General features: G+C 30.7%; 1 protein-coding gene, 1 long non-coding RNA gene and 2 other non-coding genes across 4 annotated transcripts; 3 read left to right on the top strand and 1 right to left on the bottom strand.

Annotated features, from left to right (window-relative positions):
• The first annotated feature begins 12,052 nt into the window (after positions 1 to 12,052).
• LOC112758832 (uncharacterized) lies at positions 12,053 to 12,590 on the top strand. The gene is made up of 2 exons (XR_011873912.1): positions 12,053 to 12,192; positions 12,363 to 12,590. It is a non-coding gene; the product is annotated as an uncharacterized lncRNA (long non-coding RNA).
• A 1,362-nt stretch (positions 12,591 to 13,952) lies between these two features.
• Positions 13,953 to 14,062, top strand: LOC112762061 (small nucleolar RNA Z107/R87). Its single transcript, XR_003182420.1, has one exon. It is a non-coding gene; the product is annotated as a small nucleolar RNA Z107/R87 (small nucleolar RNA).
• Positions 14,063 to 14,147: 85 nt separating this feature from the next.
• On the top strand, positions 14,148 to 14,250 carry LOC112759852 (small nucleolar RNA R30/Z108). The gene has a single exon (XR_003180318.1). It is a non-coding gene; the product is annotated as a small nucleolar RNA R30/Z108 (small nucleolar RNA).
• A 1,146-nt stretch (positions 14,251 to 15,396) lies between these two features.
• LOC112758804 (gibberellin 2-beta-dioxygenase 2-like) lies at positions 15,397 to 21,846 on the bottom strand. The gene is made up of 3 exons (XM_072219850.1): positions 21,443 to 21,846; positions 16,524 to 16,926; positions 15,397 to 15,930 (listed from the first exon to the last, which is right to left on the bottom strand). Exons 1-3 carry the CDS (start codon positions 21,826 to 21,828, stop codon positions 15,670 to 15,672), a joined length of 1,050 nt encoding a protein of 349 aa, XP_072075951.1. The 5' UTR covers positions 21,829 to 21,846; the 3' UTR covers positions 15,397 to 15,669.
• Positions 21,847 to 25,756: the final 3,910 nt, after the last annotated feature.

Here is a 25,756-nt window from a genome sequence, read left to right as displayed (position 1 = left end):
GCATTCCTTGCAGCCACATGTTTTATGCCATGAAAAGGGTAGGTTTACAAAAGATTCCAAAAAGTCTTCTTTTGAAAAGATAGTCCAAGGATGCCAAGAAGTATCTGGACGAAAGTTCTATTAGAGGCACTGTGCAAGACAGAGAAAGAGAATTTTTAATGCGCTATGGCGCATTATTAATGGAAACTATGTGGATGGTATTCTTAAGAGTTCAAGATAGTCCTTCTTTCCATGACACTATGAATGAAGTTTGTCGGTTGACCAAAACACTAGAGCAAAAATCTTACTTGAAAAGACAAACAAGAGATTCTCCCATACTGAACTTTGTTGGTGACCTTTCAGTGGTCAAGACAAAAGGTGCACCCAAGGGAAGAAAAGAGAAAGGTAAACGGAGGTGCACTAAATGCAAGAGCACTGGTCATGTGAAGAAGAAATTTCCTGTGAGGAATGACGATGATGATTCGGGTGATAAGACTAGTAGTGGCACGCAAGCTAGCTTTGGTACAAAAAAGGTCAGTAAGATACAATATTGCAGTAGGGGTTATTTGAATAAAAATAAACTGGTAAATTCTATGTTGTAGTTATACTTGATAGCAACACACTACTCTCATATTTCATTAATCAAGACATGTGTTGGGTTTTAATATGTGCCACAATGTTAGAAATAAAACGGCATGGGCATAAAAAATAATGTATAAATCATTATAAATAAAAAGATCAACACGTATCTAAATAGTCCAAAAAAAATAATGTATAAATCATTATAAATAAAAAGATCAACATATATCTAAATAGTCCAAAATATAAAAATAAATTATTCTTCAAACAAAATTAAAATGGCCTAATTCAATTCATAACTATTTTAACTAAATAAATGTGTTATTGAAAGACACGATACGATTGACAAAGTTCTAATAAGAAGCATCATAAAATCCTAAGTTTGAAGGACAGATTGCTGCATCTTTTTATTCCAATCAGTAACAGGGAACTCCTTTATCATATCCCGCTTCGGGTTGTGCTCGTCATACACCAAATCCATAGCCAATCGCATCCTTGAGTAATCATTGACAACCTAACAAACATTAATAATGATATTAGATAATGGAATAAACTTAACTTCATTAACAATGGCATTTTTCTTACCCATGTCTTATCGGGTCTCCAATAGTGGTTGAGGACCATCCATTGAGTGACCCAATTACCACAGTCATTCTTTCGCCACAATTCAAGGCACACAATAACAAAGCAATATAATAAAAGGACAAACAGCCAAAAAATTGAATCTGTACTTTAAAAATTCGTATTTTAAACTTACGATTTGGCAATTGTTGCGAGACAACTAGCTCATTGAATTTATACTTAGAAAATTGAAGGTTTCTAAACAAAGGTGTTTCTTGGAAGTTATTGTCAGGTAAAAACTTCTCAAGGTAATTTAACACATCGTCAATGACACGCTTACGCTCTGTCATCAATATGCAACATTTAAACGAGTCCATATATCTCACGGTCTCAGGAAGCAAATCAACCACAATCAGAAACCAATGGACATTAAGGTAAATTGGCACAAAAATCTACAACAACATTCAGAAGATAATTTTTAATAAAAACAGCAATGAAATATTACTATACTAATTAATTGAATGTTGACCGAAATTAACGAACCTTGTGTAAGCCGCCGAGGTCTCCCATGAAGTTATCCTGATGTATTTCATTGTGCCGGAACAATTCTGTTTTGGGTTTAAAACAATTTGCTACATTGAATATTGAACTAAGTGAATATTATTATTATATTTCTAGTATATCTAGGAAGATATATTAATATTGAAAACTAAATTTCGAACTACTAATAAACTTATGGAGAATGTCGGTGGCAAATACCATTGGTTGCCATATTTGTTTTCACTTGGCTCAAATGGCTCTTTGGCGAGCATCAAACAAACTAAGATAAGGACCTATGAATTACAGACAATCATGGTTATGCTGCACTAATCCAAAATTTATAATTTTGTAAGCATAATAAATAAATACTATAGAAATACTCTTACATCACCAATTATTGTCTTGCCGGGCATAATAGTTAGAAGAGTCTTGCGTGTGCCATGATAATGATCGTTTGGAACAAGCACTTCTCTAAAATTATAAAATTAGAGTATTATACTATGGTATTAGAAAAGGTTAAAAAAATAATTACGTGACAAATTAGCAATTAAAATGAGAAATAAACTAATTTTACTTACTCTGGATCCAAATTGTTTCCAAAGATGTAAGTAGCAATAGCCAGTTCTTTATAAAAAAATTTCATCTCTTTAGTTAGCCAAAATAAAAGGTCCAAACACCATAAAAATAATGTCAACATTAATTATTTAATCAAAATATACACAAAAAATTATACATAATACTTTTTTAGTGCATAAAAAATAAAAAATTTTGTTAATACTAATGTTATCCGAAAAAACGAAACTTACACGTGACATGTCATCCCCGTCCATTTTAGATTGTAATTGTTATAGTAAAACCATGGACGACATGGAAGAAGTTTATCCCCAAAATACAATTCTTTCTGCAAATCCAAAAAATATAACAATTATTTTAAGCATTGCTAGACTTTATTTACTAAAGGTAATATTAGATTTATAATAGGGAGAGAGATATTGTCTTTTACTATCACCAACTTAATCAGTTAGGAGTAAATAATAAGTAGGGCAGAGAGATTGTCTTTGAGTGTAGGTTAAAGTAAAAAATATTACAAATGTAGTGGTGTAAAAAATTAGACAAATAAATTTTAGTATTGGTTAAATTTTGGTGAAACACAATTCAGTGGGATTATTACGGACTTTACTCGGACATGGTCTAACATCTTCCTGCTGAGAGCATGAGATTGACACTGTCATCATGTAGTGTGCGAGATGTCTTGCAACTGTCGCGCGTGCTGTAGTGAAATTTTGGGGTTGCTTACAAAAGGAGAGACTGGGGTTCTTTATGGGTGAAATTATATTCCAAACTCTTCAGAATTTTGCATGCTTAATCTCAGAAAGTGCTTTTTTTTTAATAAATAAAACTTTACTTGCACAAAATGGTAATAAGAGATAACAGTTCAACAAACATATACATCAACATCATATCAAGATCTATACAAGCTTACAAAATCATAGAACAGAGGAAAGCAATATTCAAAAACAAGATCATTGACACAAAAAAAAAGAAGCATAACGTAAGACAACATAAAATCCACTATAATCATAAAGACTTCCCATATTTCACGTTTTCAATTCATATTTTAAATCGCTAATCACTGGTGTGCGAAATTAGAACTTGCACAACTTCATCGGCAAGTGCACTGGGTCGTCCAAGTAATACCTTAGGTGAGTGAGGGTCGATCCTACGAGGATTGTTGGATTGAGCAAGCAATAGTTATCTTGCCGGTCTTAGTCAGGCGAAATAGAAAAAGAGTGGTTGTTGTTGAATTCGCATAAACAAATTAAATAAGAAAATAGTAAAGAATTGGTGTAGAAACAATAATGAGAAACAGTTAAGGCTTTGGAGGTGCTTATCTTTCCGGATTAATATCTCTTACAGACTACTTTAACAAAGAATATGATTCATTCTATGGCAAAACTGTAAGTGATTAAACCCCAATTCTTTGGACCTTTTAATCTCCTCTGATTCTCATCAAAAGCCAGGGTCAGTGGTCATTCGAATTGAATGAGGGTGAAGCTCAACGCAATTCAATCTCTCTTGATCCTACTTAAAGTGCCACAGACAAGGTCAGATCTTTCAGATCAGAGAATGAAGCCCAGTATTCTAGTTTTAACGCCACAAAAACCTCAATCACCTAAAGCTAACCAGATTTTATATCACTTATCTAATTAGCCCATGCAATTTACAGTTTAGGAGATGTATTCTCAAGCTGTAGTTCAATACGATCCGGTCAGGGACTCGCAAGAACTCATGTAGAAAAAGGGGTCATACTTCCGTTCTACCCCAGATTCATTTAAATGAAGAACGATAATACATCATAGAATGAAATCAAACATATACTAAAATAGAAATGTAATAATATTAATTCATAGGAATAAGCAGAGCTCCTAACCTTAACCAAGGGGTTTAGTTACTCATGCTTTACAGAGAAAACAAAATAAAACTAAGAGTATCTGTCTGTGTATGGATTGATCTCCGTAGACCTAGGTGATCTCCTCTTTAAATAGTAAAATACTAACCCTAAAAGATATTAATTTAAATTTAAAAAGTACAAAGATAAGACTAGGTAAGCTAAGGAGTGCTAAAATCCAATTTGGGCCCACTTTGGTCATGTGCTTCGGTCAAGCCTGGCATTCAACTTGGGATATGGGCATTGAACGCCTATTAGGGGGTGAGCTCACTGTCTTATGCTCCCCAGTTTTGGCAATTATTCTAGAAGAGAAGTATAGACTATTATATATTGCTGGAAAGCTCTAGAAGTTATCTTTCTAACGTCATTGAGACCGTATCAATTGGACCTCTGTAGCTCAAGTTATGCTCGTTGAAATACACAGAGGTCAGGATTGACAGCATCTGCTATCCTTTCTTCGTCTCTGAACAAGATTATGCCAAATTCGCCCAAAATTCACCTAAAATCATAAAAATAACATAAAAACTCAAAGTAGCATCTAAAAGATGAATTTTATACTAAAAAATACTAAAACTTAATAAAATATAATTAAAAACACTATAAAAATGCTATGAAAAGGGTATAAAATGCTCACGCATCAATCACCTCTTTAATAATAACCCAACGAGAACCCCTAAATATTAGCTAGTTATCCAAAAAAATTGCCTCCGTACGCACTTAAAGAAATTGCCCCTAAAGAAATTTGAAGATAAAAAATTATGCATTTAATTAAAAAAAAGTTTATAACTAAATTTTTAATAGTTGTTATTTAAAAAAAACATAAAATCTTAACTTCGGAGACCGGTAGTCCACACTTTTTTCCCTTACACCTCGGAATCCTCTTCTTCGTTACTGGTTCGTCATCCAAACACATTGCGGAGTTAGCGTTAAGTAAGCATTTTAAAGTATCCGACAGTGGTGTAACAGCTGGAGTGGAGCAGTATTCGAAAGCTTTACACCGTGACTCCTATTTTTTGACGAAGAACCAATCGTTTTCACAAACTCTGGCAAAACTATTGTTATCACATGCACAACAACTTCGCGTATCATCGTCGACAGTGTCTCAGCAACATCCTTTCCAAGTTTCAAGATGCCATAAAATATAGACATGTGTTACTAAATAATAAGATAACATAACAAATATAAACATTATAAAAGATAACTAAAAACGTGTTAAAAAAGTATGCTAAGAACGTAAGGCATTTTCGGCTATCATAACCAAAAAATAGATTACCTTCTCGTCCAAGGTAAAAAAGTCTATGTTAGTATATATATTTATAATAAAAATTATAACTTATAATTTTAAATAAAGTATTTTTTTATTCAAAATTTACACCCAAAATATCTTTTTAATTTATTATTTTTAGAAAATTATGAAAAGAACTCAATTCTATTATAATGTACTAATTATGTGTATCACCGTAAAATTTTATAATCAAGTTTAATTGTACAAGGTTAATAATAAAGAAACAATTCACACTATCTAACAACAATATCAAAATTAAATCTTTACAACAAAAGGCGACAAATTTAAGTTGAAAACATGTATAAATAATTATAATAACGAATAAATAATAATAATAATAATAATAATAATAATAATAATAATAATATATTTTATATTCATCATAAAGTGAGCTATAATTTACGTATGCATTTCAAGTTTTAAAAAAAATCATTTTTATAAATATTATAATAATTAATCTTTTTTAATAATTTTTATATTAAAATTATTTTTAATAATTAATATTCCTAATTGTCTTTTAGAATAATTTTTCTAAATTAAATCTTACAAAATTTTTTAATTCAGTAATAAAAATGGATAGAAGCTCCTTCGATCATGCATTAGAGAAATAAAAATCTATCTACCTATGCTAGTTAAATAGTTATACTTTAAATATATACTGATGTCATTAAAGTATAATCTAGAGGATGCTAATAAGTAAAAATCATAATTTTAGAAACCAAAAGCGAACCTATTATTATTTTTTAAAAGAATTTAATATTATAACTATTAATAAACTCTCATATTTTTTAATTTTATTTTTATTTTCTATATATATTAATTTTTTTTGTAAAAAAATAAATCTATGGAATGGTTTTTTTTATTCATTTTCTTTTTTAAATATATTTTTTTCTAATTTTCTATCATACTCAAGAGACAAATATATCTTTAGAACATCGATAAAATGGCCTTTTTAGATTGGTATCCATCATAGACCAACGAAGAACTAGTCGCATCCTACAACCATACCGATCCTTTTAGAGTCTGGATCTTATCCGATCCGATGACAGTGCGAATCGGATAATAGCCTCCATTGTCTTCATGAACGCTTCTGTTAGAGAATGTGATTCCATATTTGATTTGATTGCACAGAGAGAAAAAATTAATGTAGTTGAGTATCCAGAGTTTATATTTTCTTGAAAGAACCTTCATATAATTGTTCTTAGTAAGACAGAGACTGCATAGGCTAGAACTATTTTGTTTTCTCCTTTTCTTACTTTAACTTTATTTTATGTCATAAAAAAGATATTAATTTTCTTTTAATACGATTAAGTTCACATTAATATATAAGTTCAAATTATAGTTCAAAATCCGCCCCCAACATCATAACCTTAACATATCAAACTGTTAACGAACTAAATTCAAATTGACTAACGCTCTGTCTTAACTCAGTTACAAATCTATAAACGAATCATATTCATGATGTCACTATATTAATTCAACAATAGTTTATCATAATTTTATTTTAATACTTGATTAAATTTGCATTAAATTGCTAGTATTTTATTTTAAATTTGCTCCTAATTAAAAGTATTATCTAAATTTTTTAACATTATAATATTATACCACAATTAGCATAAATAATAATATTAAGCAAAAATAATAATAAATTAAAGAAATTATTTTTCTTCTACAACTTGAATTAATAGTTGGCCTAACTAATTTTTTTATTTTTTAAACAAATTAAAAAGGTATTTCCAATAACCTTTTTACCTAAATGAAAGTATTTTATAATACACTATTAATATTTTGTAAAATAATATAATATTATAACTATTTATAATATCTCAGATTTTTTTATCTTTATTTTTGAGTAAACTACTATTTCTACCAACGAAAGTTGAAAACACTGACATATCTACCCATAAAAGAAGGAAATTACCATTTGTATCCATGAAATATGAGTTTCGCACAATAAAATTATCCAAACACTAAAAAATCATCTAAAATTCCTAAATTACCCTTATCTTCACCACCACTTTTCTAATCTCAAATCCCACCACACAAACTCTTCTTCACCACCACTCTCATCCCAACTACCACCATCACTGCCGCCATCCAAAATCCACAATCTTCCCAGACGACCTCCCTCCACGCAGTCTCCGCTCTCTTGGCCTTCCCTTCCTCCTCCCTCTGCGAGCAATCATCCAATCGTGCACTGTCGTCACCGCTGTAGCCGCAGCCGTAACCATCTCCCCGCGCCTTCAGCTGCGCGCCCTAGAACTCTTTGTCGGCATGTCCCTCGACCGCCTCCCCTCCTCCAAACCCTCATCGACCTCCTCCACCGCCGACGACGACGGACCTCCAGTGTAGTGCTCCCTCATGGCGGCCATAAAACGCTCCTAGGAGAACCAACGGTGCCACCCGGATACCTTCCACTTGATACAAATCCACAATCTCCAAAACCCTAAGTTCAATCAAGGAATGGCATCATTTCTGAAATTTGAGCTCAAACACTTCGTTCTTTCAATCTTCAGCCTCCTAACCCTCTGCTTTCTTGTAAAATCTTTTCAAGAACGCGCTACCTGCCCCCTATCTTCCTCTGCAATCTTGACTCGGTGGTGGTAGTGGTAGAGGTGGAGGGAAGGCTAGGTTGGTTGGGATGGCGGAGAAGTGTGATGCATATTCGAAGTTGTTGAATTTCTTCCCAAATAGGAAACAGATTGGGATCTGTATCCTATGACCGTCACATATGCTACCCCTTCAATGGAAAGAATCTACCCTAAATCCAGGTGCGTCTCTTTCTTTTCTTGGAGTTACAACAAGACATGGTTAAAGTTTGTACTTGTTTTGTGTTTGGTTGAAATAATCCGACAAGAAACGTAGGGAGATACAGAGCAAGGGAAGACTAGAGGCGTTGGATTAGTGTCGTTGTTTCTGGAATGTTCGTCAGAGGCACGGGAGGCATTTTGAGTGATGGTGGTAGTTAGGGTTTAGGGTTGTAGTGAGGAAGAGTTTCGGTGGTGGTAATGTTTGGGATTGGAAAAGTGGTAGTGTGGAGTAAGAGAAGAAGTTAGAGATGGGTTATATTAGAGGATAATTTGAGAATTTCAAATAATTTGTTTGGATTTGGATAGTTTTGTTAGCAAAAGTTTATGTTTCATGGGTACAAATAGTAATTTCCTTCTTCAATGGATAGATATGTCAGCGTTTTCAACTTTCGTGGATACAAATAGTAGTTTACTCTTTATTTTTTATAACTAGTAACCTTTTTTGTAAGAACACAAATATATCCTTAATTTATTTTTTATTCATTTCTTTTTTGTAAACATATTTTAGTTGTTAATTTTTTATCGTATTCAACATGATGGTCTGATGTACATTCAATCTAATCAAGCTATTTTCATTGGTTGTCGTTACAAAAATAATTCTAATGTATAAATTTGGAGCTAGAGTTAGGGTGTTTTTTTCGAGGGATCTAATTGAATTTTTAAATTTTTAGGGATTTAAATGTCTGCGAAACAAAAAGTCGGGGATATTTTTATCTTTTTTTCAAAATATTTAAGCATGATTCAGTTCATATTAGGTAAATTGATCAAATCAATCGGGTCTGATAATTATAATGTGAAAATTTGAGTTTATTATTGTTGCTATAATAAATCGATTTGTTTTGATTTATTAAAAAATAAATTATTAATCAATTTAATAAAGACATCTAATAATAACATGACACATGTAAATGTTTAAAAAAAATACATTTTTAATGTCTTGATTAAAGTGCTCCCTATAATTATATATATTAGAGTTAAACCCGAAAATGGTCCCTGAGATTGACGTCGTACACTAAAATCGTCCCTGAGATTTCAATTGTATTAAATACGTCCCTGAGATTGACAAAAAATGCACTACATTAGTCCATAACCCATTTTCCATTAACGACGTGATAACATGGCTTGATGACATGGCATGTTAGTGACACATGCCACTCCATAATTTGGCCATGTGTAATAGTATGATGATGTGTTGACAAGTGACACGTGACATGTTGACGTGGATGGTTGTGACATGTGTCACAATGCTATTTGACCACATGTCTGTTTGTGCCACGTGTTGTAACAGTATTCGTCCACGTGTCATCCATTATGTCATCATTGTAGATGCTCTAAATTAGTCCCTCACTTTGCCTTAAGTGACTCATTTTAGTCCTTGAAATTGAATGTCGTGCACCAAACTAGTCCTTTCACCAGTTTTTTCTCATTTTTTTTAAAATTTAAAATTTTCAATATTTTAGATGCATTAATTTCAATTCTATTTTTTCATAGTTAGTTTAAATACAAGTGTTTTTATAAAAACTTTTAAAATTTTAGTTTTAATTATATAATTTTTTTATAATAATTTAACATTGGTAAATTTTGAAATATATAAGTATGTTATTATAAAAAAGAAATTATATGATTGATTAGACACATTTTTTCATTAAAAAAATGTGTTTTTAATAAGAAATCAAGAACTAACATACACATTTTTTTCGATTCTTACGAAATATACGTTTTCAGTGTGTGTAAATGGGTTAGATCGAAGGCATTTTAAGCACCCTCACTACAATCTCCGATCTCTTCAGTCTAGACGAAAGAGGTCATAGATGGTAGTGGGGGTGTTTGAAATATCTTCATGTCAACTCTAAGACAGCGATTCAAGGTATCCGCAAAAAAAAAATATTTTATAAAAGCACTTGTATTTAAATAACATGTGAAATAGAATTGAAATTAATGAATTTAAAGATATTGATAATTTTGAATTTATAGAAAAAAAAAAGGAGAAAAAACTAGTGAAGGGACTAGTTAGGTGCACGACATTCAATTTTAAGGACTAAAATAAGTCACTTAACACAAAGTGATGGACTAATTTAGTGCATCTACAACCATGACATAATGGATGATACGTAGACGAATACTATTGTGACACGTGACGTAACTATTCACGTCAGCATGCCACGCATCACTGGCCAACACATCATCATATCATTATACGTAGCTAAATCATGGAGTGACATGTATCACTAATACACTACATCATCAAACCATATCATCACGCCGTTAATAGAGAATGGGTCCAGAATTAACGTGGTATATTTTTGTCCATTTTGGAGTTTAACTCATATATATCACCGTTCGGGTAATTGTTGAGGACAAGATTGTGAAATATACAAATTACTCTCTTTTATTCATATCTCTGTATACTAAGTTCTCTGTCCTTTTTCTCCCAATTATGAAAACTCAACCGGTAATCTATCCGCTCAAGGTGTTGTATCAAAGCTAGTGGCTTAAGGTTTGACTTCTAAGGTCCCACGTTTGAATACGTTACTACCAGACTATCATCAGTTAATCTACTCTTACAAATGAATATTAGTTGCATTTCATTCTGGAGATTATTACTAATTAACCACTTAACATTAATTTAATTTCCGAAATTCTTAACAGCAGTTGTCACGTTACTAAAATATTCAATCTTGGTTAGCCAGGATGATTGGGCAAATAAAGTTAAGTCAAAGAAACGACGATGTCTATTCAATTGGTCAATATAAGCCGCCACTACCCCAGTGAGTTTAACTTCTTGTTCAAGTTAATTTCTTGCTCCCCACACTACCGCGCGCCAAGAGTTCCGATCCACATAAAACAATATATTTTTCTCGAAAAATATATATTCGTCCAAAACCATGTTTGCACCACAAAAATTAGCAATAGCTACTCTGTGCTCCATTATTCATGATTCAAAAAATATAGTCCACAAATTAAAATGCTTTCTATTAACTTAGAATGTGATAAGCTTAGTCACCAAAAAAAAAAAAAAAGAATGTGATCAGCTCCGCCTTTGAGGACACTCTTCATATGAATTATTCTTTCTAAATGAAGAAGAATAATAATGCTTTGTGCAGGATCTTATAATTTATTTTTCTTCCTCACTTGAATATTGTTAATATATCTATATATCATTGATATTGATGAGTTGCTTTTGTTTGCACCTAACATTGTTGTTTCATATTGCTTTCAAAGGGTTTGCACTTTGCACATTGCTGAAACAAAGCTACTTAGATTCTCTGAAACTTGTTCAAGATTGAAACTCTTCTAACTTCACCCATTAGTTGCATCGTCAACACTTAATTCGAACGTGTTATTTTTTCCTACCTACGTTTTGATTTGATTATGTTATTATTTAGAATTAAACCATCCGTTCTGTTATGGTAATTGCACGGGTTGTCCCCGTCTCTAACATTTTATTAATAATTTGATGCGGGTGATGAAGTCAATGATGACTGAGAAAGTTCAGATTGCCGACATCAGTTGATAATCTTGTTCAAGCTATGATTTAAATATCTAAATTGTCTGAGACTTTCACACCGATTTCTGAGCTGAAAATTGATATGATTTAAATTAAATAAAATTATGTTATCTTTAGGAGTTTATTTATTTTCTATGTGTTTGGATAAAAAAAATTTAATAAAAATATCCTTTTTTAAAATTTTAGTATATTTTTTTAAGTGAAAGTAAATTCACTAAAAAAATCAGAAATTTTTGTTTTAAAACAACTACGATTATTTATTTATTTATTTTACTTAAAAAATGTTTTATCATGATAAATGAAAAAAAAATTATATTATTGTATCCAAATCTAATTAATAAATAAAAAAATATTAAATAAAATGAACAGCCACTCATACTTACACACAGAAACATTGATGAATTTCCAACCACCTACCTGGCCGACACAATATTATACTACTATTTCAGTGAACACCATAACTGCTTAGAGAGGCCTCAAGGTGAGTTATGTTGTATTATTTCTATTTTCTCTTCTTTCTCCTCTTAGTTTAGTTTGTTAATTAGTTGCCATCACGTTGAAGCACCCTTTCCCCTCATTTCCGGGCTTCTGCCTGAAGCTCTCCTATGCTCTGCTCTCCATGGCTCAATTAATTGGAAGCTTCCTGTGCAGGTTAGGTATTCATGCTCTTCACATCTTGTACATGTATGGAATCTATCCTCGTTGTTAGTACGGTATTGTGCTTAAAGCCTTAAACCTAATCCTATTCGCTCTTTTTGACAATTACCTTAGCTACTGGATTAAGTCATTGCTAATTTGCTTGCTACTAATTCAATTTCTATTTTTAATTTGCTTGAGAGAATGATTGGAAATTTGGAATGGAATATTAGGTTCATTTCATTGCGTAGTACGGGTTATATACAAATAAAACATAAAAAAGGACACAGGAAAAGCTATACAAATTGCTGAAGTTGAGGGTGCTAAATAATAAAATTGAGGTGATGGCGGTGAAAGTGGAGATGAAGAGTATGAACAAGTACTTGTGGTTGATGATAGCACTCAAGCTATCCATGACTTTGAGGAAAGCAAAACAGAGGAACTTAACTTTATAAGTTTATATTAAATGGTCGGTAAACATTTAGAGACTAGCTAGGGTAGATATTATTTTTTTGCTTCAATAGATATGATTTTTACTTAGCAGTGGGGGCTTATGGTGGTGTATGTTCACTCTTTGAATTTTCCATTTCGGTATTAATTAGTAGACGGATATGGATTTGATTTCGTTTCTTCAAGAAGATATTGAACTTAACTATGTAATTACTTCAGAATTTTTAAGCATTTGCTGTACATGCTCAGTGTATACTTTGATATTTAAGAATTTGATCATATACATCAGTATGACTTTCTTTTTATTTTAAAATGTATGACTTATTTTCTTAAACTTTAAAAATAAATAAAGATTAAGAGAACAATTTAGTATTTCCAAAATTTTTACATGTTTTATTTTTAATCCCCCTGTTCAAATAATATATTTGTGCTAATCTTTAAATTAATATTATCTCTTAATTTGAGTTAGAAACGAAATATCAAAACTAAATAGGTTTAATTACTCTATTGGTTCATATAGTTTTGCAAAATTTTTAATTAAGTCTCTATACTTTTTTTTTTTAATTGAGTTCTTGTACCATTTTTTTTAATTGAGTCCTTATATTTTTTTTTTCTTTTTAATTGGATTTCTGTACCAATTCTTTTTTTTAATTGGATTTCTATATAATTAAACCAATTACTGTTAAGAGAGACTTAATTAAAAAAAAATTGGTATAAAAATTTAATTAAAAAAAATTTAAAAATTTAATTAAAAATTTTACAAAATTATATGAACTAACAGAATAATTAAACCAATTAAATATATATAGAAAGTAAAACTATATTTTTAGCAAGGAACAAAATCAAAACTCCCAAGTCCCAACATTAATTTATAAGGGAAAGGGTCAAAGGGGAAAAACGGAAAACCTAGTTAAGCACTTGACTTGAGGCAAGGAAACGACGGCGTTTAGTATTCTCTATTCTGTGTACAATAACCCTAATTGCATCCTATAAATTCAGACTCTTGTCATCTCTCATCACCGTCCTCATGTGATAGCACTCGGCACAGGTTCCTTTCAACAATTTCTTGTTGATTACCGATTCATGATTCTAGTGTTTTTTCATCTTTGAAAACATATTTTCTCTTTCGTTTTTTTTAATATAAGATGTTTGTGAGATCACGGTGATGACTCCATGAAATTCAAGCTCAACAGACCGGAATGCAGTGCTTTCTCTCTTTCTTGAGATTGCTTTGCGTGTCGACCACCCCGCTGACCTGAGTGATCTCTTACGCTTCTTCGTCCTCTTTTCTTTACTTTTATTTTAAGCATTTTCTTTCAATTTTGTTTTTCATTTTGAAACGGGGGAAGGAGTTTTGACAATGAGGATATAAAAGCTCCCTCTTCTGAAATCTTTAGTTGAGGAACATTGCTGGCAGAATCGAACCATAAAAACCTTTGCCATCACTGAGTTATCTCCTTTCCCCTCTTTTACAAGTTTTCTGCTCTATTGTCTTCTTCTGCTCTTTCATTTTTCCTGTTATCACTGTGTTTTTTTTTTTAACTACAAGTTTTAAAAGTGTTCAAAGTACATTATGTACATAAAATCGATTTCACTTTTAATTTCTCTACTAATATTGATCTAGCAAATCTATAATATGGTTTAGAGGGAGGAGATAAAAGTAGTGATTTAACCGATAACTGCACCTAAGATTGACGAGGATGAGAAATTGAGAATTTCATTCTAGCATCTGAATCTGAATTAGAAGCAGCGAAATGTAGTGTTTTCTCTTTCTCTTAAGATTTCTTTGCGTGTCAATCACCCTGCAAACCTGACTGATCTCTTAAGCCTATTCTTTCAGTTTGTTTTTGTAATTTTGAAATGGTTGAAATTGGAAAAGAAGTTTGACAATGAAGACGCAAAGCTATCTCTTCTGAAATCTTTATTGCTCGTTTTTTGCAGCATTATTATTAAACTCTCTTTGATTGGTTTATTGGATCACCCACCCATCCAATTTATGCTATTTATTTTGATTGAATTCTGCATCTAAAATTGATTGAATAATTATCAATGAGATTCGTAAAATTGGGAAATAGTGTTGATAACTTCGCCGATTAGTTCGAAGTTTAAATCATCTTTGAACCTCGTAGTAATACTTGCAACTGCAAACTAACCACTGAAAACGGTGGAGATTAATGTCACACTAGCATTTCTTTTGCAAGGCTTAATGGGCTTTGTGGCTAATAACGTAGCTCATTTGGGCTAATAAATATTACTGGACCCTACATGTGCGCCAAAGACACCAAGCCACTTACAATATTAATTAATGGAAAAAAAAAGTGCAAAAGCCTGTCTGATAGAAAATGAAGTTTTTAACTTAAATTTTAATGTATTCAAAATTCATTATAGACATAAAGTTGTTCTCACTTTTCACTTCCTTACCAAAAGTAAAATCAATAATAATATTAATAACAAGATTAAGAGGGAAGAGGTAGGAACAGGGAAGTTGAATTGAAGCACAAACAACATGCAAAGGTCCTATTCAACCAAAACATTTTTAACTTTCTTAACATGAATTAAGTGACCAATCCTGAGTTCATCATTCAAGTCATAATCAGTAAATTTAAGAGACTATATCATATCAAAATAATAGTAAACAATATTGAATAAAATTTGATTTAAATGCTTGTTTATCTTTAACAAGCATGGCCGATCAAATGATCTTGTCTTCTCGAAGTATATCATAATCCCTAAATCGAGTTTCTTAAACACTACCAAAATCTCTCAAAGCCATAGAAGAAACTATATGCTAAGAACAACAAACTAGTATTACTTAAAAAAAGAAACAAAAATCAAGAAATCAACATATAAAATTTGATGGAGAAGCAAGCAGCTAATAAGGGGTGTCATGGTGAACCTTAAACTGGTCAAGCCGAGAGTCCCCAAGTCTAAGAGAGTATACAGCTTTCTTGTACTGACCCCATGTGAAGGGCTTATACCGACTTGGGTTTTGCGGTGATGAAACCATCTCCGGCAGCGGAGTGATCCACCAATTCAGTGGCGGTGCTCCGAAGTACATCATTGACATCCTTGCCTTCAGTGTGTTAGTCAGCACCCTGTGTCTCACACTTGTAAACCTTCCATTTGTAAAAACCTTCATTCATGTAACCATACTTGGTCATTCATAAATAAATGGCATAATAACTTATCACTCTATATTTTCATGCAAGTTACACCAATTAATATAAATAGAATTTAACTATGAAATATCCTTAGAAAGAAAAGGAAATTTTCATTGCAAAAACAAAAATTTTGGAGGTTGAAAAATAGTGTTTTTATTTTATGCTTCCTTACCTAAACGCCAACTTAAGAATATTCATTTAACAATGTAATTTGTTGTCTTTATGTAAATTTTATAATTAAATTATTATCTAATAATTTTCAATTATCAACAACTTTACGTAAAAATAATTACACGTAAGCCTTCACCTATTTAAATATTGGTTTACTAATAACAACACATGCTAGCTAGTAAATTACCGAAACTGATTCCCTCTATTTTTATTTTTTCAATTAATTGATGTGGTCTTTTACCATATATTTTTTAAATAGGACAAAAAAATAAAAAAAATATTAAATGATTAAACATCACACATAACAATGTCAATAAAAAAAATTGAGAGGATTATTTTTGGAAGGTACACATTTGCCCCATTAAATAAGATTTGAGGTGAGAAGAAACAAAACCTGGAGGGCATCGCCGACCATGACGAAGAAGTGAGGCGGGTCAGGAGGGACAGTGAACCAGATGCCGTGGTGGGTGGTGGCCTGGAGGCCGGCGACGTCGTTGGAGCTCATGATGGTGAGGATCTGAGGGTCAGAGTGTTCCCCAAAGCCAATGGCATTGTTGGTGTTACCTAGTTTTGAACTTGAAGTAGCACATGGGTCCATGTCCCAATCCCAAGTACTTTGTTTAATTTTGTTCATGTTGGGAGGGTAGTGATTGATCCTCAGCACTGAGTCACTTTGCACGTCTTTGATTAGCTTGCTAAGTGCAAACTTGTCTTGGACCCCCAAACCCTCTACCACAAGATCAAGAATCTCACATGCTACTCTTTTGGCTCCTTCTATGTAATCATTCACAGCACCGCTGCAATTCATCAATCAATTTTCACATTAAGCCAATAATAACTTTGACTTTTTCCCCAAATTGTATCACACAACCTTTAATTTAGTGCTCATCTTGCTACCTTGTATTTTATATTTTTGTTGCTTTGTTACTTTATTTATTACAACGTGAGACACAGAATAAACCCCTTTTTGAATTTCTATATTTTCTATGCATATATACTATATATATTATGCTTTTGGGTTGTGTCGTTTATTAATTGATTTCTTCTTGACTTTGCCAGTCCTACATTTGCTCTATTTTTTCGGAAGCAGAATGATGATATCAACATTGATACCGTACTAGCATGCAATAAAAAAAAAATATTATATATGTAGGGTAGTCAAAGAGAAACCGATTATGTAATTATAGGGTATGGAATATCTTGAGTTTTTTCTTTCTTTTTTTGTCTGACAAAAAAAATTATATATGTGCCACTGAACAATAGATTATTATATACCTAAGATAAAATTTAAATGTTTAATACTTACTTAAAAAAATGAATCAGTTAATCATTCACTATTTGATCAACCTAAATTAGTTTAAAATATCTAGGTTATGTTATTAGTGAAATCTAACAATATAAGGCTACATCGTATCTTAGTATTATTTATTTATTTCTTTATTTTTGTAAGTGCAAATGTGAGTGTGAGATATTGGAATTGTGTATACATGGAACCATATATGATATGATGATTATGATAGAGTACACCAATAACATAGTAAGGTCCCTGTCTTTTCTAAGGAATAAAATATACGTAACATAGTTTCATGAAATATGACAAATAATGGATATAAACGGTTGCCTTTTCATCACTTTTCAGCTGGGTATATAATTCTGCTTATAAATGAAGGCATAATTCTACTCCGACATAAGGCTAGGAAAATAAAAAACAATCCATCCAAATAATTTAAATTTATTTATTATAAAGTATATTAAATAAAATAAAAAAATAAATTTTAATAATTTTTTTGAATATATTTTTGTTACCAAACATTTTTTATTCTATCTAGTACAAAAAATACCCGTTTAGTGGGGACAGAGGTAGCAAAACGGGTTGAACCCGTCGGGCCGACCCACTAAATCCGCTAAAAAGGCGGGTCGGGCTAGGATTTGAACCCACCAAACTCGCACCACCAAATTGGCGGGTTTTGGCGGGCGGGGCGGGCCGGTCCGCCGGGCCGAATATTTTTTTATTAAATAAAAGAGTGATTACTATTATAAAATTAATAATTATAGAATTTTCGAACACTTTTTTGTTTTTATTTTTATTCTTTTTTTAGTTATTAACTTTATTTATTTTATTTTACAATTTCGTATATTTGTTCGAATTATGTGACTTGTTTTTTTAAAATAAAGATAGTTTTATTGACAAATATTATTTTGAACAATTTTATTAAAGTTAAAAAATAATAAAAAAATAATAAAAAATTATATTATAATTTGACTATTTTTTATTTGTATTTGATTTTTTAATTATTATTTTTTAGTTAATTTTAATGAATTTTATTTTTTTAAAAAAAAAATCAAGCGGGCTAGCCCGCCGACCCACCAATCCGCCATAAAGGAGGGTGGGCTAGCATTTTAAACCCATTTTAGTTGGCGGGGCAGGCCGACTCACCCCGTTTATAGGGCGGGCCTAGGCAGAACGGGATAGGTTGGGGCGGACCAGCCCGTTTTGCCATCCCTAAGGGGTAACAGTCAATTTCAGATATAAAGCCAAAAGTTATGCCTGTCTAGTTAATTGTCCATGTCTTTCTTCTAGAAATTAGGTTTAATTTTGAATTTGATTTTAAGTACTTTAGATTGATATAGGTCAGGGGAGTGGATCCGTAATAAGTCATATATCCAAAAAAAAATATCATTTAAACCTTAAATAAATTGTGTTATAGATAAGGGAAATATTAGGTGATTAATATTTTTATTTTTATATTTGGATTAATATTAGTTTATTTTCTATTTTTTTACATTAAAAGTGTTGATTTCATAGTATTTTCAATTTTTCATGTATTATATTAAATAATGGGTAATGATATCTGTATAAATCTAAAATTTTATCAAGCAAAAGAAATTATTTATTGCATATTGTATTATTGTAGTAAAAAGAGTATAAATGTGCGATTGAAAAGAAAGTTTGCTAACCTTTTTTTTTTACTAAAGATATGAGACTCAAACTCGTAACCTCTTAATTGAGTATGGAAACTATTACTCATTGGCAAGTTTGCTAAGCCTTTGTTTGTTAACAAAGTTGCCACTTAATAGAAATATCATTCCTCATAAATAATGGACATCACATCAAAATACATAAGTGATAAAGCATATGTTGGTAAAGTATTTTTTATAGCTTAAATGTTGAATTGAAAAGCATTTTCTTAACCCAAAAGGCAGGCTATATGTATAGCTAGGTTTAATGGCTTATGGTAAACCTTATAGGTAACGTGATTGCAGTTCATATAATATATACTTTAATTTATTTTGATGTATATTTCACCTTTTTTAGGAAGTAGGTTACATATTAACAAATCAATTATCTCACATATTTTGCCAATTTAAGATACAATATAACTTAAAGATAAGGTTCTAATTTCATGATTATATGCTACTTTCTGTCAAATATAGTTTGTTTTAAAAGAATCACATCACTCTCGCGCATAATCGATTGACCCATCAATTTAATAATGTAGAAATTAAAATATAAATTAAATTAAGAAAAAAAGTCGGAGAATAACTCATTATTTAATTAGTAAGCTATAGAAGTACTATAACACCTTCAGTAGGTTAATTAAATTGCTGGAAAAAATTAAAATTGTTTTTTAAAGAATAATTATAATAAACTTATAAATAGGGTTACAAAAATATTATATATAAATTAATTATTATATATTTATGTATAAAAATATATATAATTTAATTATTTTTAATATATGTATGTATTTTATACAAATAATTGATTTATTAACTGGTTATATATATATATATATATATATATATATATATATAAGGTCAACATTACACTATGTGTGGATCGAAAGTGAAAAACATTGATCAATCAGAGTGGCTCTTAGTTAGCGTTTGTTTTGAGGTACTGAGACAGAGATTGAGGACTGAGATTCAGTATCGTGTTTGTTAGTTCAGAGACTGGTACTAAAATTTCTGTCACTGTCTCTAAAATTTCAGTATTTCAGTACCTCCAAAAAGTAGAGACACAGGGACTGAAATTTTTAGAGATGGAGACTGAAACTTTAATAACATTTTATACCTAAAATACTTTCATTTTAATTAATTAATTCTAATTTTACCCTTTGTGCAAATTAAATTAGAGTTTCATTCTTGTTTCAATTCCTGTCTCTCATTTTGCACCAAACAGAATACTGAGATTTATTTCAATCTCTGTCTCTTAGTCTCTGTCTCTCAGTCTTAGTCTTTCGGTCTCTATCTCTCCACCAAACGCTACCTATTAACTAATTCCAACGTGTAACAGTCTTTATCACGTATGTGTGTGTGTGTCTATATATATATATATATGTGTGAAAATAACTACGTAATACACTATATATTGATTCGTGAATGCTAATATATATATTTATTGATAAGTTGACTTCACCATACCTTGTTTTATTTAAAACTTCTACTCCGATCCGTACATTATCTAAATATATCTATGATAAGATATGGCCATTAAGAGGCATAGCCCACTGTAATTCTTCCAAAATATTAATTACTGGGTTTTCCTTCTGATCTTCCTTCCTTTTTCTTATTATTATTATTATTATTATTATTATTATTATTATTATTATTATTATTATTATTATTATTATTATTATGTTTGAGTAGTCTTTCAAATGTTACGTCTCACGTGAGGAATAATAAGAAAAAAGAAATCAAAACTTGAAGATGCCAACAAATAAGAGAAAATTAAGGAAATTAAATCAAGTGCATGTCAAAGTCGTAACAGTAGTCAGAGCAAAGTCCCCCTATCCTAGCTATATAATGAATCTAAACTATGAAGTGATGATATATAAACAAAAATATTTGACTCAAATTATATATTTGTGTTGATCAGGGACGACAAGACAATAATAAGATAAAATACTAAATTTCAGTCTTACACATATTATATGACTTGTTTTTACTCTATTTAAAAAAATTTAATGTAACTAAAAATATTTATATATATCATATACCACATCTATATATGTATATTTTGCGTTAGAGAAACCATATTTGTATAATTTTTGTATGATATGAATTTTTTATCAATCACTTCTAATACTAAAAATAAAAAATAAAAAATATAATATAAAGTCACTACATTTAATTATATAATGTTACATCAATAAAAATAACTATTTTTTATATTAATCGTGTGAATAATAAATACAGATGCGATAATAATACGACTGTGTAATTGTCTGTACATCAAAATTAGACATACTTATAAATACGATGCATATAAGATTTTGACCTAATTTTAAAAGGAGGTGAGGACATAAATACCTGAACTTGTTTGGGTGATTGGAGATGGATTTGGAAGATTGAGAGATGAAGAGAGGATTGGTGTGAAGAAGGAGATACTCAAGGTCACCGACATCGCCATTGTTACCAATGTTGTTGCATCCATAGCCAAAAGGGTTTGGTAGGCTAGCTTGTTGCTTCTCCGAGCTGGTTTTGGCAAAGAACTCAGCACCTTCCTCTTCCATTCTCAAAATCACTTCTCTTGGAACTTTGTGATTCACAACCTTAAAGATTCCGAATTCCTCACACGCCTTCACCACTTGTTCCGACAACTCTGACCTATTTTCCATCGATAGGTCAATTCTTGGAATTGCCATTGTTGTTTCTTCCTTTGTTTTCCTCTTTGTTCTTGTAGCCTTCGAATTCATACTAGTGTCTGTGTTTAGAGATGGCACTATCATATTGCTATATATATATAGATCAATATAAAAGTTATTATAATTATTAATTAATATAACGGAAGAAATAATTATGAAGCAACTAATTAACGTTGGAGTGGTATATATATAGTAACGTTTTGGTTGAAGAAAGGTAGCATCATATATCATAGATGTATATATATATAGAAGCTAGCTAGTTAGCTAAGTAGGGAAGAGGTGTTAAAGGGATGAGGAGAAATAACTAGAGTCTTGTTATGATTAATTATTGAAGAGTGTTAAGGCTAATAGATTTTGTGATTTGTAATTATTAATTAATTATTATTAGTATTTTTAATAGTGTAAAATTATATTTAATGATATAAAATTATTTTTTTTTTTATTGATTAAGTGTTAGCTAAATTTTAATAAAAGTACTGGTCTCTTAAATTTTCTCTTAATTATTATTATTATTATTATTATATGAAAGGATTACCAAGATATCTTTAGATGGGGTATGGTGATTAATTAAAAATAATATAGCAATAGAATTCGGTTTTATTCTAATGTAAAGAGGCGTGGACTTTGGAAGACAAGAGTGACAGGCCAAGACGGTGAAAAAAAATATATAATAATATATAATGGACCTCAGAGAAGAAGGAAGGAATATATAAAAAAAATTGTAATCTGTGTGTATGAATTGATAGTAGAGGGGAAGGAATCTTCGATTTTTAACCTCCATAAGCGATTGACTATGAAAAGAAGTGTAGCACAACGTAATAGCTAGCCACTTACTAATTATGAAAAGAGAATTGCAAATTGGGGGAACATTATTTATTATATGTCAATCCACTTTGACAAGTTATCCTTTTTTTTCTAAACTATTTTGAATTATTCTTAATTTTTTTTATAATATGATCATTTATATACTTTTATGCTTAAATTTTTAGGATAATTAATTTCATAATATCATTTCAAATTTTTATAAAAAAATTACATAAATTTAAAAAGAAACTTTTATATAAAAAATGTGTTCGAAATATAATTATTTATGTGTGTTTTTTCATCAGTTTAAATTTAAAAAAAAAAGTAATTTTATAATATATAATATAATCATTTATAAATATTTATCTAACAATAATTTAATTTTTTTTAATATAAATGGGTTCACGATCGTTTTGTACAAAATTTATAGCTAATTTTTATCATGAATGTATTGAAATTTTAAAGTCGCAACAGTATATCCAACTATTTTAAAAAGAATAATGCTAGGGAGATAATTAATAGCATAAAATTATTTTATTTTATTTAATATTTATAATTATATATTTATTATATTTAAAATTATTTATTTATTTTAAGTTTTTAACAGTAATTTAGGAATACAAAACTAAAAACTGAATGCATAAAAAATATGGCTCCAAATATTGTCATTTGAAAATATATCAGTATTTTATCTCTCCCATATAACTACTTCACCATGCAATAAAATGAAGTTGACCATAATAATCTAAAATTTATCTTGATGATGAATTTATTATTTTTCTTCAAGAAATTAATGTAGTCTTCATAAATATTAAGTTGTATATTAATTAATTAAGGCTACTATATTAGTAAAAGTACTTCTAACATTACTATTAATTTTGAGTTTATTAATATTTGTTTTTTTAGCCAAGATGTATGTGGATAAAGGGGTAATAGAAAAAAGGTATAGTATAATAATACTCTATTCTAAATCATTTATACATAATTTGATTAATAATTATGTATAAAACACATCTCATCCTTGAAGGATTACCATGTGTTTATAACACGCAGCGGAAGAAAAGAAAAAAATTCTAAAGATCTATTTTGTACTTAAATTTTATTCCAATAATAAATATATAGTAGATCAAATCTAAATATCTGAGTACGTTAGTAAATAATTTTTTTCTCCTTCGATGGTACGAAGGCGCTATGCGTATCCACACCGAGATCAACCTTTGCTGTTAACTTTTTGACCAATGGATATCTGATCTAAATTGAGAACCTCTTTGCAACCTTTTGCACACCATAAAATTCTTCTCTAAGAATTAGGCTCACATACATTTATGTGTGTAGAAGTAAAGGAATAAAAACCCTTGTTATTCTCTCACCTTTCCTCTACTCTTGGCATATATATATATATATAGTATGAGATTTGTTACTGATTTTAAATTTTGATTCTCAATTCAAATTTAAATCATATATTGAAATTCCAAATCTGAATCCTTCAAATTTTATGAATCATATCGTAACAATTTAAAACATAATCGATTTGGATCTCATCCAAATTTATAATTCAAATTCAGAAATAGAATAACTAATTATTCTCAAATCTCATTTAATATTCTCAATTATCATATTATTATTATATTCTTAGTGCTAGCAAAGAATACAATAATATTCCATTTGAATTAATAAATTATTTATTTGATCAAATCAAAATAATAATTAATCTACAACAAAGATTAGAACACTCGTTAGTGTGTGGTCCCATAGGTTCAATACTAAGCGGGTAGTAAATTAGTCATACTAAATTTACTAATCAAGGTTGGCGTCTAGCAACAATCCTCAACGACTCGATAGTATGAAGTAATATATTTTTACTAAGAATATCAGAAGAATAAAGTATAATTCATTCTATCTTTCCAACTCTCGATTAACCTTTAGAGTATGGTTTAATTGTCAAACTCCAACTTATTACCATTATTATAATGAATTGTGAATGACCTAAGAACCAAACTTGGGAGCTAGTGCCAAAGCCCCTTTCTGGCACAGCCCCTGTAATCGGCAACAAGTGGGTCTTTAGAATAAAAAAGCACCCAAATGGTATGTTCCAAAAATATAAAGCATGCTTGGTGACCAAGGGGTTCCACCAAAAAGAGGGCATCAACTTTGATCAAGTGTTCAACCTTGTAATTCGAACTCCCACTGTCAGAGTGATGTTGAGTGTGGTACTCGCTAAGGAATGGAAGATATGCCAATTCGATTTCAACAATGTCTTCTTGAATAGCAATCTCGAAGAAATAGTGTTTATGATGCAACCTGAAGGCTTCGTCTCATCCGCTATTCCTCACCATGTTTGCAAGCTTCAACGATCCATCTATGGGCTTAAGCAAGCCCCAGAGCACGGTTCACCAAGCTAAAGCTCGCCCTTAACAAATTCGGCTTCGACAACACACGGTCAAACACATCTCTCTTTACAAAGTTCACACCAACTTCGGCTACTTATGTCCTTATATATGTAGATGACATCCCAGTAATAGGGAGTTCTCAAACAGAAATTATGACCCTAATCAATCAGTTGCACTCAGTGTTCTCCCTCAAAGACTTAGGGAAAGTGAATTACTTTCTTTGCATTAAAGCAATGAAAAACAGTGACAATGTGACACAAAGTTCATAAAAGAACTGTTGACTAAGGCAGGAATGCAAGATGCAAAGGCAATCCCCACATCAATGGCATCAGACCTAAAACTCTCAGCTTACAATGGGGAGAGATTTCAAAACTCAGCTCTCTATAGATCAGTAGTAGGAGGACTCCAATATGCAATTATCACCCGACCAAAAATCTCCTATGCAGTCAACAAAGTGTCGCAGTTTATGCACCAATCCTTATAAAGTCACTGAAAAGCCATAAAACAGATATTGAGAGGTACTTGGTAGGGACATCCCAACATGGTCTGAAATTTCAAAAGTCCAATAAGAGTAGAATTTATGCATTCACTGACTTTGACTGGGGAAGTGATGTGGATGACAGAAAATCTACAAGTGGATTTTGTGTATTTTATGGACCCAATCTAGTCTTGTGGTCTAGTAGAAAGCAACATGTCGTGTCAAGAAGCACCACTAAAGTTGAGTACAGAGAGAAAGCTGCTGGGCTCACTGAAGTCGTTTGGATACAAAATTTGCTCCATAAAAT

The sequence above is a fragment of the Arachis hypogaea genome, chromosome 16 (genome assembly GCF_003086295.3).
Source record: "Arachis hypogaea cultivar Tifrunner chromosome 16, arahy.Tifrunner.gnm2.J5K5, whole genome shotgun sequence".
NCBI classification, from domain to species: domain Eukaryota; kingdom Viridiplantae; phylum Streptophyta; class Magnoliopsida; order Fabales; family Fabaceae; genus Arachis; species Arachis hypogaea.
This window is presented reverse-complemented; position numbering and strand designations above follow the sequence as displayed.

Bases quoted from the DNA above. Each gene is read 5' to 3' on its own strand.
- LOC112758804 (XM_072219850.1), bottom strand. From the start codon at position 21,828: ATGAATTCGAAGGCTACAAGAACAAAGAGGAAAACAAAGGAAGAAACA. The intron at 16,927-21,442 runs GTATTTATGTCC...GATGAATTGCAG, and splicing joins AATCACCCAAACAAGTTCAG to CGGTGCTGTGAATGATTACA. The intron at 15,931-16,523 runs GTTTTGTTTCTT...ACATGAATGAAG, and splicing joins TGGTCGGCGATGCCCTCCAG to GTTTTTACAAATGGAAGGTT.